We start from the raw sequence: 15240 nt of genomic DNA on the forward strand, positions 1-15240 counted from the left end.
GAAGACACTACCTTAACTAAATGATTAAAGTTAAAATCTCCAGAAATAATTCATGTTGGTATCAGTGATTCACATGAATATCAAATATTCATGATGCGATGTGATGAAAAGGAAACTTTATTCTCTATGACATTTTTCCCCCACACCTAGTATAATCATGAAAAAATATCAGACAAGCCCCATTTGAGGGACATTCTACAAGATACCTCAATAATACTCTTCAAAAGTGTCAAAATCAGTAAAAACAAGGAAAGACTGAGAAACTTTGACAGAATGGAGGAATCTAAGGAGACACGATGACTAAATGCAGTGTGGTAACCTGGACTGGATCCTGGAACAGATACTGGTGGAAAAAGTAGTGAGATCTGAAATAAACTCTGTGCTCTAATTAATAGTGTAGTACCAATGTTATTTTCTCAGCCTTTGATAAATGTATCATTGTAACCTAAGATGTTAACATTAGGGAAAGCTGGGTGAAGAGTATACGGGAACTCTCTACTATCTTTGCAACTTTTCTGTAAATCTAAAATTGTTTCACAATAAAAAATTTAAAAATATTAGGACTTTGAAACAGTGAAAATTCAATAAATAGTACAGTACAAATTGAATACGGTTTCTTTTTTATTTTTAAGAGATATTAAGCAAGCAAACTATATTTGGTGGCTCATTTAACATTTAGTGAGGACTTATTATGCCAAGTTTTAGCACTTATTATAGTATCATGCAAAAAAAAGGTGTGCACAAGATATTCTGAAAGTATGGATAAGGAAATGCATAACTTTACTGGAGGATTGAGGGAAGCTTCATGGAAGGAATAACTCATTTGGGATATAATGGATGAGTAGGAATTTTGGATCAGTCTTTCCAAGGATTTATCAGTTGTGTTAAACTTTTCGAGGAATTAAGTTTTGGCTTTGATTCTCTCCACTGTATATTTGTTTTATGTTTTATTAATATCTGCTCTTATCTTCATTATTTCGTTCCTTTATTTTATTTAATTGGCTGTTATTTTTGTTTTAAAATTGTAGAGATGTGTATTTAGCTTATTATTTTTCACCTTTTTTTCTTTTCTAATATAAGGCATTTATAAGACTATAAATTTTCCTCAATATGGCTTCAGCTGGATCCTAATTTTTATATATTGTATTTTTATTATTCAAATTATTTTCTAATTTTCTTATAATTTATTCTTCAACATATGGGCTATTTAGACGTATAGTTCTTTTAAGAATATTTGAGTATTTTATTTTTTGCTAACTTAAAATGTTGATTTCTAGCTTATTTCCACTGTATCAGATAATATAGTCCATATAATTGCAGCCACTTAATATATGTAGAGATTTGCTTTCTGGCCAAGCATATAATTGATTTTGGTAAATATTCTAACACTGATTAATTTGAAAAGAATGTGTATTCTGCATTTCTTAGGTGCAGTGTTCTGTGAATATGAATTATATAGATCAACTTTGTCAGTCTTGTTAAAGTCTTCTATATTATTACTGTTTATTTTGTCTATGTTTTCCGTATTTTTTTCTCTCTGTTTCAGTCTAGCTATTTTTTTCTGTCCTTTCACTTTACTAATCCTCTCTCCAATTTGTCTAATCTGCTGATAAACTCAATCTATTGAGTTCTTAATTTGATTTATTATATTTTTCAGTTCTAATATTTCCATTTGGTTTGTCTTTTATAATTTTCAGTCCTCTGTGGAAATTCATTTTGTTATATATTTCCTTGAGCATGTTAATCATATATGTTTTAAAGTCTATATCAATAAATCCAGTATCTGGACTTCTTGTAGATCCATTTCTATTGTCTCTCTTTTTCTCTTGGTTTTTGGTCATTTGACCTTATCTTCGGTGAAATAGAGTAAATTTTGATTCAATGACTGACTTTGTGCATGAAAAATTGTAAAGGAAATTTGAGGCTTTGGATGGTATTATCTTTCTTTAGAGAGATTTACTTTTGCTTCTGGAAGTTGGAGTTGGGCAGATTATTTTACTAGTCAGAGATTGAGTTACCTGGAAGCTGTTTTCATCTTTGTGAGGAGTAGTTTATTTCCACTTTCTACTCTAAGAGTGTAGCTCTTTGGAGTTCCAACTAAAATTCTGGGATATTTGCCAGAGTCCCTCCTCCTTGGCGGGCCCTGAACACTAAGCCTATCCTCATAAGACTGCTGGTGGATCTGCCTGTTTCTCAGCCTCTAGTGAACTATCAGATGCTGATTATCAGGATTACTTCTTTATGGTTCTCTTCTCTGTATGATCTTGGAGATGTATTCTACATCATCAGTCTTTTTGCAGGATCATGAAATTGTAGAAATTTAGAGATGAAAGTGACCTGAGATACCTTCTAGACCAACCTAAAACCCAGAGACTCATACTCACATCTCCCCATTCCTTGTCCAGTGCTCTTCCATTAACATGTATAAGTTAGCTGAAATGAATAAAGTTATTAACATAAAATTGAGTTATATTGTAAAGGGTTAGATAGCAAAATGTCTTTAGTTGTAATGAGCAAAACACGTAAGTGTTTTATAAGCTAGAAGGTAGGACAACAAGATATAGTAGTCTCTTCTTATTTTTGTGGGGGTAAGTTCCAGGACCTGCAGCAGATGCCTGAAACCTCAGATAGTATCACACCCTGTGCAATGTATACTGTTTTTCCCTATGTGCACATACCTGTAATGAAGTTTAATTTATAAATTATGCATATAAGAAGTTAAAAACAGCTAAAAATAGAATAATTACAGCAATATACTATAATAAAAATTATGCAAATGTGGTCTCACTTTCTGTCAAAATATCTTATTGTATTATATTAACCTGTTTTTGGACAATGGTTGACTGCAGGTAACTGAAACCTCAGAAAGTGAACCCATGGATAAGGGGGGATTACTGAAAAGTAAAAAAAAAAATAAAAAAGACATCTTCTTAATTCGCTAAACTGTATTTCACTTCTTAACTGTATAGTAATTAATAAAAGTAAGAGGGGACATTACTCATTTTTTTCTGTATTAACCTAAAATGGTAATAATATTTGAATAAAATGGAATGTTTAAAATTTATAATGATCTACAAATTAACAGTCCGAATCAACAAAATAGTTTATATTGAATCCACAATGTGTGCATTTTAGAAGTTAGACATCATTTTTGATACATGTCCTTATCACATAGATAGAATTATTGATAAGGAGTGGGGAAGCACAGTAATATAGCACAGAAGTAACAAGTAACAGACACCTTCCTTCAGAATTCAGGCAGTTGACACGTGATGTGAGTAGGGCAGGAATTTTTTTGACCTGGAAAGCCTATATCTTCAGTTCAACCTACATCTGCCATTCAGCTCCAAGTAATTATTGGCATGTAGAAAAATAAGCTCTGTGCTATCCAGCTTTTTCAGTTATTGAAGAGAACCTAGAAATCCAGATTTCAACATGAAATCTACTGGATTCTAAAAATAGGAAGTAAGTTGAAAGTTTTAAAACAAAACATATTTCTGAGCCAAATCATCTCTACAATGGGGATAAAAGATCTCTACCACAAATCTTTTAGGCTTTTAAATTATGCATTAATTTGATAACCTTTTATAAGCCATTTCTCAATCTATGCCTTAAGAGAATTGAAAATTTAATGGGCATCACATGCCATGCAAATTAATGACTATACTATCACATAGTGTGTATTATTATGTATCATAATAGAATCATGAGCAAAGTGTTAGGGTAGTTCAGAAAGGGCACATTAAATTTGTTAAATATCCAAAGAATAAATTTTTGAATTCTAAATTAGCAGTAAATAAAAGTCAGTGGAGTTTTGGGTGGTTTAAAATAATGACTTTCTAAGAAAAGTGTGAGGGAAAACTGGGTAATTAATGGTATTTGTGGTAAATAACATTAAGCAGCATTTCAATACACCATAAAATTAAAAACGGTATGGATAGAATCATACCCCTTTCTGATCATTATGATTTGTAGAATGTATATCTTTATACCACATGGAAAACAGATAAAATGGGTTTTAGCCACATTGCAGAAAAATAGCATTAGAATATACTTGTGCTAGAGTAGGATTTTATTAACTTTATGCTTTCTGTTAAAAATTATTATTTAACTTTTTATTAGAGCCTTAATTTTTTCTTCTATTTATTCTTTAAGCAGCTTTTAAAAGTTATTAATAAAAATTATTATTAAATGTCAATGAGAAAAAATATTAAATTTAATAAAAATGTTATCTCTAACTTCAATAAAGTACCTAGAATACAGAATCTTAAAAGTGTTTATTTTTTATTAGATGCCTTAGGACTACAAGGATATAAGTGTTTTTACAAAAACAATAAAAGAGGAGTAATTTGATGGTTTATTTACTCTTTATAACCTTTAGAAAGTGTCATGCCTTTTTTAAAGTGTTTGCTTCAGGCTGTAGTTTTACAAGATGGGCTATGTATTGGTCAGGCCTCTTCAATTCTTGACCCTGAACAGATTTAGGTACATACACCAGGCACATGTCCAAGCAGCCAAAATTGTAACTGGGTACTTGTACACATTCCTTTTCAAATTCATAAGCCACCTCCTACGAAATTGCTCAACTCAGTTTCTCATGTTGTCTAAGAAAATACTAATCACTCTTCCAGATAGTTTCTTGGTCTGAAAAGTACTCAATATAAATATTTCTAACATTCATGGGCTAGCCTAAAAGTTTATATTTAAACAAATCTCTTTCTTAATAGTATTTAAACTACTATTTTCACATTTGTCAACTTAATCTATGACAAAGATTTCTGATATAGAAAAGTATCTATTAATATTAGAACATTCATAGCAATTCTTAAATTCTTTTGTTTTTCATTCAACAAATATTTCTAGTTTTTATTTTGAGATGTTTTACCAAATAACCAGATTGTGCTTGCATATTTAACATAGGTAAAATGATTTTGAATGGTTTCCTAAATTTGAGGGGATATAAAGATTAATTTCTGAAGTTTTTGAAGGAAAGGAATATGTATCATAACAACCCATACTGTTCTGCAGCATCCACAGTCTCTTCAAGGTAATGTAATGCAGCATTTAAGAGACTTTGGAGACAGATGATCTGAGTTCGAATACTGGCTCTGCTGTTTACCTCCTGTGTGACTTTAGGCAAGCTATTTACCCTCTTGCTATCTCAGGTTCCTTATGTATACAATGGCAATAGTAAGAGAACCTACCTCATATTATGTCCAAGATTAAATTAATCAATAAATAAAAAGTACTTAGAACAATATCTAGATCATGGTAAGACCTCAGAACCCATTCTAACCAATGAAAGAGAAGTGGTTAAAAGAGAACCAGACCTACATGATGAAAACAGTATCTTGTACATTTTCAGTCCAGCTGCTTTGAGAAGAGATGCATGTTTTATGTACAGTCCTTCCCAGAACAAATGTATATATGTACATTTATTTCCTTTTTCAATATGTTTTGATAATAGAAAGGTATTACTGTAAGAGATTGTAATCTCTAATCATTTATATATCTTGTAGTATATACTGTTGGTAGGGATTTCCTCCCTTCTTCCATGTTGGAAAAACCCTAATTGTGTCATAGGGTCCACCTCTCATGAATGTGAGTCAGATAAGTCCTCACTGGTATTAATCACATATAAAGATCCAATATACTTCCCCTGTCAATGACTGGCTTAGGAGAGGGTATGTGACCCAGTTATGGCTAATGAAATACTAGGGAATGCGTGTTGGGAAGCTTCTGGGAAAGGTTTTGTTAACCTTTTATTAAGAGAATATACTTTTTCTACTGCAAGATGTTCTCTGACTTGTCATTAATGCCTAAAATGAAAGTAACCATTTTGCAACCATGAGGGGTGGAAAGCATGATGAAAGTCACTGATAATGGCAAAATGGAAAGATGGGCAGAATCATAGTATTGATGATATTGTTGAGTGGGCCACTGAAATAATCAATTGTAGAAGCACTCTACATTTAGACTGTTGTTCATATGAGATGCTAACTCCCATAAGCCATTGTGAGCTGGATTTTGTTGTTACTTGCTGCTAAAAAAGTTCTAAATGAGACAACTTTCATGAAAGTCTACCTTTGAGTAACATAGCGTAAGTGTGTATATGTGTATATATGTATAATAAATCAAAGGACATAAAAGTGTGTCATAGGCCGGGCGTGGTGGCTCACGCTTGTAATCCCAGCACTTTGGGAGGCCCAGGCGAGCGGATCACGAGGTCAGGAGATCGAGACCATCCTGGCTAACACAGTGAAACCCCGTCTCTACTAAAAATACATAAAATTAGCCAGGTGTGGTGGCGGGTGCCTGTAGTCCCAGCTACTCGGGAGGCCGAGGCAGGAGAATGGCGTGAACCCAGGAGGCAGAGCTTGCAGTGAGCTGAGATTGTGCCACTGCACTCCAGCCTGGGCAACAGAGCGAGACTCTGTCTCACAAAAATAAAATAAAATAAAATAAAAATAAAAATAAAATAAAAGAGTGAGTCATAGAAAAATATTTCATTTAAAAAGCACATATGTTATCTGTTAATATCTACTCTTTGGTTTCTCTCCAACATGTTGTTATGAAAGTTGTCAAACACACAGCAAAACTGAAAGAATTTTTACAGTGAACACTCATACAACATTAACATTTTACTATTTTTGCTTTATCACATATCTGTGTATCCCTCTTTTGGCTTCATTCTGATGATTTCAAAGTAAATTGCAGACATCAGTATACTTCCTCCTGATATTTAAAATGAATATCATGGGCCGGGCGCAGTGGCTCATTCCTGTAATCACATCACTTTGGGAGGCTGAGGTGGGCAGATCACCTGAGGTCAGGAGTTCCAGACCAGCCTGGCCAACATGGTAAAACCCCGTTTCTACTAAAAATATAAAAATTAGCCGGGCATGGTGTCATGCACCTGTAATCTCAGCTATCTGAAAGGCTGAGGCAGGAGAATTGCTTGAACCTGGGATGCAGAGGTTGCAGTGAGCCGAGATCGTACCACTGCACTCCAGGCTGGGTCTGGGTGACAGAGCGAGACTCTGTCTCAAAAAATAAAAAATAAAATAAATATCATTACAAAGATTTACTATTTCTCTACAGCATTTTTCCTTACACTAAAGCTTATATACAATGAAATGTACACATCTTAGCTGTACATTCAGTGAGTGTTGACAGATGAATACACTTGTATAATTGAAACCTTATGAAGATGTAAAATATTCTCATCAACCCAGAAAGCTCCCTCATCCCTCTTCCCAGGGAAATGCTATCCTTAATGCTCACCCCAAGGGATAATTACCCTCTTGATTTTTTACCAAACTTAATTAGTTTTATTTGTTCCACCATTTCATTTAAATGGAATCATCATTGTGTATTGTTTTGGGTAAGGGTGCTTTCACTCAGCATGTTTTTAATTAATTTATGTTGTATATAGTAGCATACAAATTCTATAAATGCTTTTCAAAGTGTATACTTATATAACTCATTTTCTCTGATGTGATTATAAGTTGCATTTTAAATTTTGGTTTCTGCATATTCATTGTTAAAATATAGAAATGTGACATTGTTTTTTGTGTGTTAATCTTGTATCCTGTGACCCTGTTAAATTTACTTACTAGTTCTGGGAGTTTTTTTGTAGGTTCCTTGGTATTTTCTATGCATACAATCATATCATCTGCAAATAGAGGTAGTTTTATTTTGTCCTTTCCAATCAGTTTATTTGTTTGTTTATGCCTTATAGCAGTGGCTAAAACTTTCAGTATTATATTTAATAAGAACAATGAGAATAGACATCCCTGCATTATTTCTGATCTTAAAGTGGAAGCATTCAATCTTTCACCATTAAATATGATGCCAAATGTAGGGTTTTTGTAAATGCTCTTTACAAAAAGCAAGGATAATATCTTTTATTCCTAACTCGTTCAGAGTTTTTATCAAGAATAGATGTTGAATTTTGTTAAGTGCTTTGTCTGTGTCAGTTGATACGATCATATTATTAGCATATTGATGTAATAAATTACACTGATTGATTTTCAACTGTTGAACCAGCTTTGCATACCTGCAATGAATTCCACTTGTCATGGTGTATAATTTTTAAATTACACTGTTGGATTCTATTTGCTAATATGTTATTAAGGATTTTTGCATCAAAATTTGTGAGAAATATTGGTCAGAGTAATCCCTTTGTGCTGTCTTTGGTATTGGTATTATGGTAAATAGGTCTGATAAAATCAGTTAGTATGTGTTTCCTCCTCTTCTACTTTTCTGGAAGGGACTGTGTAAAAGTGGTGCTAATTCTTTAAATATTTGGTAGTATTCTCCAGTGAAACCATCTGGGCCTGAAGATTTCTTAGACTTTTTTATTAAAAACTCAACTCTTTTAATAGTTACAGGGCTGTTTAGATTGTCTGTATTATCTTGGTTGAGTTTTGATAGTTTGTGGCTTTCGAGACATTGGCCAATTTCTCTAAGTTGCCAAATTTATGACTGTGAAGTTTTTTGTAGCATTTGCTTATTATCTTTTTAATAGTTACATTTTTGTACATGGTTTCTTTTAGCTCTTTGACCATATTTAAAATAGTTTGATTAAAAGTTTTATGTATTTTTCTTGTAAATTTGTTTGAGTTCTTTGTAGGTTCTGGATATTAGCTTTGTCAGATGAGTAGATTGCAAAAATTTTCTCCCATTCTGTAGGTTGCCTGTTCACTCTGATGGTAGTTTCTTTTGCTGTGCAGAAGCTCTTTAGTTTAATTAGATCCCATTTGTCAATTTTGGCTTTTGTTGCCATTGCTTTTGGTGTTTTAGACATGAAGTCCTTGCCCAACCCCATCAAAAAGTGGGCAAAGGATATGAACAGACACTTCTCAGAAGAAGACATTTATGCAGCTAACAGACACATGAAAAAATGCTCATCATCACTAGCCATCAGAGAAATGCAAATCAAAACCACAATGAGATACCATCTCACACCAGTTAGAATGGCGATCATTAAAAAGTCAGGAAGCAACAGATGCTGGAGAGGATGTGGAGAAATAGGAACACTTTTACACTGTTGGTGGGACTGTAAACTAGTTCAACCATTGTGGAAGACAGTGTGGCGATTCCTCAAGGATCTAGAACTAGAAATACCATTTGACCTAGCCATCCCAAAAGATTATAAATCATGCTTCTATAAAGACACATGCACACGTATGTTTATTACGGCACTATTCACAATAGCAAAGACTTGGAACCAACCCAGATGTCCATCAATGATAGACTGGATTAAGAAAATATGGCACATATACACCATGGAATGCTATGCAGCCATTAAAAAGGATGAGTTTATGTCCTTTGTAGGGACATGGATGCAGTTGGAAACCATCATTCTCAGCAGACTGTCTCAAGAACAGAAAACCAAACACCGCATGTTCTCACTCATAGGTGGGAATTGAACAATGAGAACACTTGGACACAGGAAGGGGAACATCACACACTGGGGCCTGTTGTGGGGTGAGGGGAGGGGGGAGGGATAGCATTAGGAGATATACCTAATGTAAATGATGAGTTAATGGGTGCAGCACACCAACATGGCACATGTATACATATGTAACAAACCTGCACATTGTGCACATGTACCCTAGAACATAAAATAATTTTTAAAAAAGTTTTATGTCCAATTCTGGGCTTCCTAAAGTATAATTTCCATTAATGTTTTTCCCTTATAATGGGCTACTCTTTGCTTTTTCTTTGCATGCCTTGTAACTTTTGTTGAAAACATTTTGGATATATGGCAGCTCTGGAAATCGACTCTTCTCACTTTCTAGGGTTCCTGCTTCTTGTCTTTGTTTAGTGTGTATTTGAACTAATTTGTAGTCTGTTGTCTTTGTTATGTGTGGCTACTGACTTTGCTGTTATTTTAGTGGTCAGCTAGTGATTGCAGAGATTTCTTTAAATAATACCAAAGGAACCAAAGGGGGAAAAAATCTCCTAGTTTTTGCAGAAGGGCTCTGTGTGTGTTTGTTGAGGCACACCTTCAATACTTAAACCAGGTAGTTTTCTACTCTGCCTGTTAAAGTTTTCAGCAGAAGCTTCAGATTTCTCTAATGATACCTTATGTTTATGATGTGGGCGAATTCAGGAGTATTACATTATTTTAAACAAAACCAGAGAATATTTCTAAATGACTGCTTCCTGCTTGGCATTGGGCCTTCCCACTTGACTTTGAATCTTCTCTTTGTCTTGCTTCCCAGAGAAACTCTGTCTTTGCAGCTCTCCTTGCTGTATCTCCTTGTTCTTTTTACTTGATGCTTAAACCTTAGTCTTAGGTGAACCTGAGTCTCAGGATGAGATCTTCATGAGTGTTTGGTCCCTCCTTCGTATGTAATGCTGGGCCTAGCATGTATCCCTGCCCCTCTCACAATGAAAGAACTGTTGTTGCCTTGTTTTCCCAGTCCTCCTCTTCCCAATTGCTGCTTAAAGGAGATAAGGAAGATAGGTCTGCCTAGGTAGAATTTTTAGTGATGACTTTTGGTCCCCTTGCCCAGCTGCAGAGGGTTTCCACTAGTGCTTTTAGCTATAGTTTCTGTTGCCCTCCCCTCTGCAGATTAAGGGTTTTGATCTGTAGAGGAAATAGGGAAGATGGCTTGTGAGTGCTCTTCCCCTGCATAGCCAGTGCTGCAGGGGAAAGTTTTTATAGGAATTTTCTCAATCTTTTCTGTAAGCACCTGGTATGTTTCCTAGAAGAAAAGCCTGCTAGAAAGTGTAAATCTATTTCAGGAGATTCATATTTTTACAGTAGCCTACATTCTACCTTTAGCAATTTATTAAGGACTTTTCATTGAAACTTCTTACCAGTCCTCGGTAGCTTATGTCCCAGGTAAGCAAATGTCAGGATTCTGTTTCTCTAGGCATGTGTCTCTATCCAGATTTTGGGTACTTGATTGATCTGGGACCTCAGTTCTATGATGGACTTGTCTATTTAATTTGCAGTTAGTCTAGATTTTTTTCTTGTTGTAAAGGTGGGAGTATGCTATTTCTATATCTCTCCAGAAAGAGCTGAAACTGGAAGTTTTAAAGTCTTTATTTTTATAGCACTTTTCTTTTTCTTTTTGACTTAGGAAGCAGAAATTCATTATGAAGAGCAGATTGGTAAAATTATTGTGGAGACACAGGAACTTAAATGGCAAAAGGTAAGTGATATGGTTAAGGCTTTGTGTCCCCAGCCAAATCTCATCTTGAATTGTAATCCATATAACTCACACATGTTAAAGGAGAGACAAGGTGGAGGTAATTGAATCATTTGGGTGGTTTCCCCATGCTGTTCTCCTGCTAGTTCTCATGAGATCTAATGGTTTTATAAGGGGTTCTTCCCTCTTCGCTCAGCACTTCTCCTTTCTGTCACCTTGTAAAGAAGGTGCCTTGCTTCCACTTCTCCTTCCATCATGATTGTAAGTTTCCTGAGGCCTCCACAGCCATGCTGATCTGTGAGTCAATTAAACCTCTTTCCTTTATAAAGTACCCAGTCTTGGGCAGTTCTTTATAGCAGTATGAAAGCTGACTAATACAGTGAGTATTTTTTTTTCTCTCAGATTAGTATTTATAGCATCTATTTTAAAATGTATTCTAATCCTTATTGCCAAGTTAATTTTTAAATTTTCTAACAGATTCAGGGGTTAGTGGATTATTTAAATAAAATCTCAAGAAAATCCCAACTAAAGCTGTTGGTAACATTTAGGCTTCCAGAAAACTGAGAATAAAAATTTTGTTCAGGCTTTTTGATACAGCACTGTGAATAACTCTGAAAACTATTTTACATCTGAGAAACACATTGTGTGTTACAGGGGAGTGAGAATATTTTGAAAGCAATGAAACCTCATAAGTAGTACCATATTTTCCCAGGGTGTTATTACATAATGTAACCAAATATTAAAAAATAGTGTCAGCTCTTATTTTCTCCGTAGCTTTATCTGTATTGAAGCATTTATGATAGTGTTTCTCATGCTGTTCCATCAGAGTACTCTTAACAACTAAAACCTGGAAGTGTAATTATGCTGATTTCTGTTCTCATTGTTTGGTAATATTGAAACAGGAATTGGGGGTAACATCAGAATCAGAAGTCAGGTGATAGTGGATAGACAAAACTAGAAATAATTGGAATTTCGAGGTTAGACAGATCCAAAGGTTGTGCAGATTATGGGAGTAAAATCAGGGTTGAATTATTTGAAGGACAAGTATGAAACAGACCTATCTGTGGAGGGAAGGAATATGGAGGGAAATAATATGGAGGGAAAGAATAGGTAAATACTAAGTACAACTAATTTTCAAGCAGATTTTAAAATGTAAAGTTATATCTTGTTTTTGCATAGAGCTAACAGCATAAAGTTATCACAATCCCTAAGGTAATCAGTAAGTTTAATGAACCCAATTTAACAAGCAACTGCAGTGAGTAGCTCACACCTGTAATCCCAGCACTTTGGTAGGCCAAGGCAGGAGGGTTACTTGAGGCCAGGAGTTCAAGACCTGGGCAACATAGTGAGACCTTGTCTCTATTTAAAAATACATATATTAGCAGGACATGGTGGCATGTGCCTGTAGTCCTACCTCCTCAAGAGGCTGAGGTGGGAGGATCACTTGAGCCCAGGAGTTTGAGACTGTAGTGAGCTATGTTTGTGCCATTGCACTCCAGCCTGAGTGCAGAGTGAGACGCTGTCTCTAAAAATAAATAAATCCAATTTACAATGTCAAGAACATGTTAAGCTTATTCTAAGGTTTATGTGGAAATAAACATATAAGAGTGACTGGGAAATTATTTAAAAAGAAGGGAATGAAATAGTCATACTTGATTCTTAAACATAATATAAATTGTCATAATTAAAATAGCTTGGTGCAGTGTACATAGTTAGTAAAACACAACAGAATCTAGAAATAGATCCAAATACATAAGACAATTTAGTGAATGTTAACAGTGGCTTTTAAATCAGTGGGGAAGAACAGATTATTCAAGAAATGGTATTAGAGCTGGATTTCATCTGAAGAAAAAGCCAGATTCCTACCTTTACCAACTTTTAGAAAAACAAGAACTTTCATTTGTTGTTAGGAGTGTAAATTAGAACTGCCTCGTTGCATTCCCTCAAATATCACCAAAGAACTTGTTAATAAAGCAGGTGTGTTTATTGAAACTCATTGCAATAAGTGAAAACACTACAGAGTCTTAGTATTTCAAAAGGTGCAAATCAGTATTGGACTACGTAGAGGGTTATAGGGTCTAGGTGCAAGTAGATTTAGGCAGTTCTTTTAAGGCAGGATGTTGATGGGAATTGGGCAAATTTTGTAACGTAGTATTTAGGATTGTGAATGTAGCAACATTGAGGCTCTTGAAGCTACTCTTGAGAATAGTTGTTTGATAAACCAGATGTTTACCCAAATAAACCATTGTCTTAGATAAGTTGTTTTGCAGCAGTTGCCTGAAACAAACAGTGATATAATTTATTGGTTTTTATAGTCTTATATTTACTGGGCAAAGATTTCCTGGAACAAAAAACTAAGTTGTGTTGACACAGGTATTCTCAGTTCTTACTCCAAATAGCTCTGTTATATTGATGCAGGTGGTTTCAGTTATCAGTCCCCTTTTGCTTCTTCAACCTGAGCTGGAAAAAAAAAAAAACAAAACCATTGTTATTTAGGATGTGATCAATCAAGATTTATGCTGCTTGATGAAGAGTCATGATGACATGTAGGTGGTTTCTGGTGGGGGATGTGTGTGTGTGTGTATCAGTTTTTCCTTTTGTTGGATCATAATTTGTTGGATCATTTTATAGGACCGTGGCTATCCAACAGTATTTAAGACTCCAGAAGTCACACTTCTGAACACACCAACATGGAAAAACACTAAGGAAAAGTTTATTATCAGAACTTGTAGATCACTTTTAAGCCAGCAGCCAGGAATCCCTATATTAAATCAAGAGAACAGAGGCCATCCCCAAATCAAAAATTTCCATTAGTAATTGTACTCACACCATAGAGTGGCCAAGAATATAGAGAGCAATATTAAGGATAAGGGTCTTTGAAACCATCATGGTTAATAAATGATATGTTTTTACTCACTTAAGGGGCTGGATTAAGAAAGGGGAAAGAAAGTATCTCAGAAAATAAAGAACAAAAGCCTGCAAATAAAAGCATTGCAATCTTTGGCTCTGATTATCTAGGTAGGGTGTTAGCAAGCTTTTTATGTAAATAGCCGTCTAGTAAATATTTCAGGCTTTGTGGACGGTATGGTCTCTATCACAGCCACTCAACTCTGTTGTTATAGTGTAAAAGCAGCCATGGACAGTACTTACATGAATCAGCATGGCTATGTTCCTATAAAACGTTATGGACACTAAAATTTATATTTTATACAATATTCAGGTGATTTGAAATGTTATTCTTTTTTTATTTTTCTTTTTAACCCATTAAAAATATAAAAACCATTCTTGGTTCACGGTCCATATAAAAACAGACTCCGTAGGTCTTGGGTAGAGGCTGTCTTGATCCATACCTCTTGAATGGTAGCTGTTTCTTTCTGAAGATGTCTGCTTCTGAAGCTTTCTCAAGACTCCTTAGATTTAAATTTCTTGATGGAATGGCATTCTGTGTATTAGTGAAACCTAGTGTCTGTTCATCTGGGAGACATGAATTCAAGGATCTATTCCCCAGGGGTTTAACCACTGGGCTAGCAGTCAAAGTTCTTGGTAGGATTATTTCCAGTATGGTTTCAGGATGTTTGTTTTTCCTCTCTGAGGTCATTTCCAGAAGACACTACCTCTGAGCTTTTGGTCATGTAGAAGAAAAGCAACTTTTATCTGTTTGTGATTAGACTCTGAAACATATTACATTAGTCCCTTGGAGTACTTTGCCACATTTTTCTGAAGTAAAGAAATGTCCAAAATGAAGGGCGAAGTAGCCAACTTCATAGGGCAAACTCTTAACAAGTTTATATGGTAAAAGCCAGTGAATGTAGGGGAGTATGGACTTCATGATGTTATGAGTTAGAGGTAACCTTGGTCATGGAAGTTTAAGTGTGTCAGATACAGTGTGCCGTTAGTCCTCTCTACTTTTCTTCAAGTTTGAGGATGATGGGGGCAATGAATTTCTAAGTAAATGACAAGGTTTTGCAAAGTTCTCTAATGAAGTCCCAGTAAAATGAGTAACCCAGTCCCTGGAGATCCTCAGGTTGTAAACACAAAATCAAGTAATTTTTTTTTCTACTCAGAATTGTAG

General features: G+C 34.8%; 2 protein-coding genes across 2 annotated transcripts in view; one reads left to right on the forward strand and one right to left on the reverse strand.

Annotated features, from left to right (window-relative positions):
• The window catches only part of CCDC73 (coiled-coil domain containing 73), a 167872-nt gene that overhangs the window by 57509 nt on the left and 95123 nt on the right, over positions 1 to 15240 (forward strand). The window contains exon 3 of the mRNA XM_050759024.1: positions 11100 to 11171. Coding sequence (XP_050614981.1) covers positions 11100 to 11171 — 72 coding nt within the window. The remainder of the gene's footprint in view (positions 1 to 11099; positions 11172 to 15240) is intronic.
• Positions 13568 to 15240, reverse strand: part of EIF3M (eukaryotic translation initiation factor 3 subunit M) — a 116237-nt gene continuing 114564 nt past the window's right edge. The window contains exon 13 of the mRNA XM_050759055.1: positions 13568 to 13628. The gene's annotated coding sequence lies outside the window, so the exon portion shown is untranslated. The remainder of the gene's footprint in view (positions 13629 to 15240) is intronic.

Source organism: Macaca thibetana, chromosome 14 (assembly GCF_024542745.1).
Source record: "Macaca thibetana thibetana isolate TM-01 chromosome 14, ASM2454274v1, whole genome shotgun sequence".
NCBI classification, from domain to species: Eukaryota; Metazoa; Chordata; class Mammalia; order Primates; family Cercopithecidae; genus Macaca; species Macaca thibetana.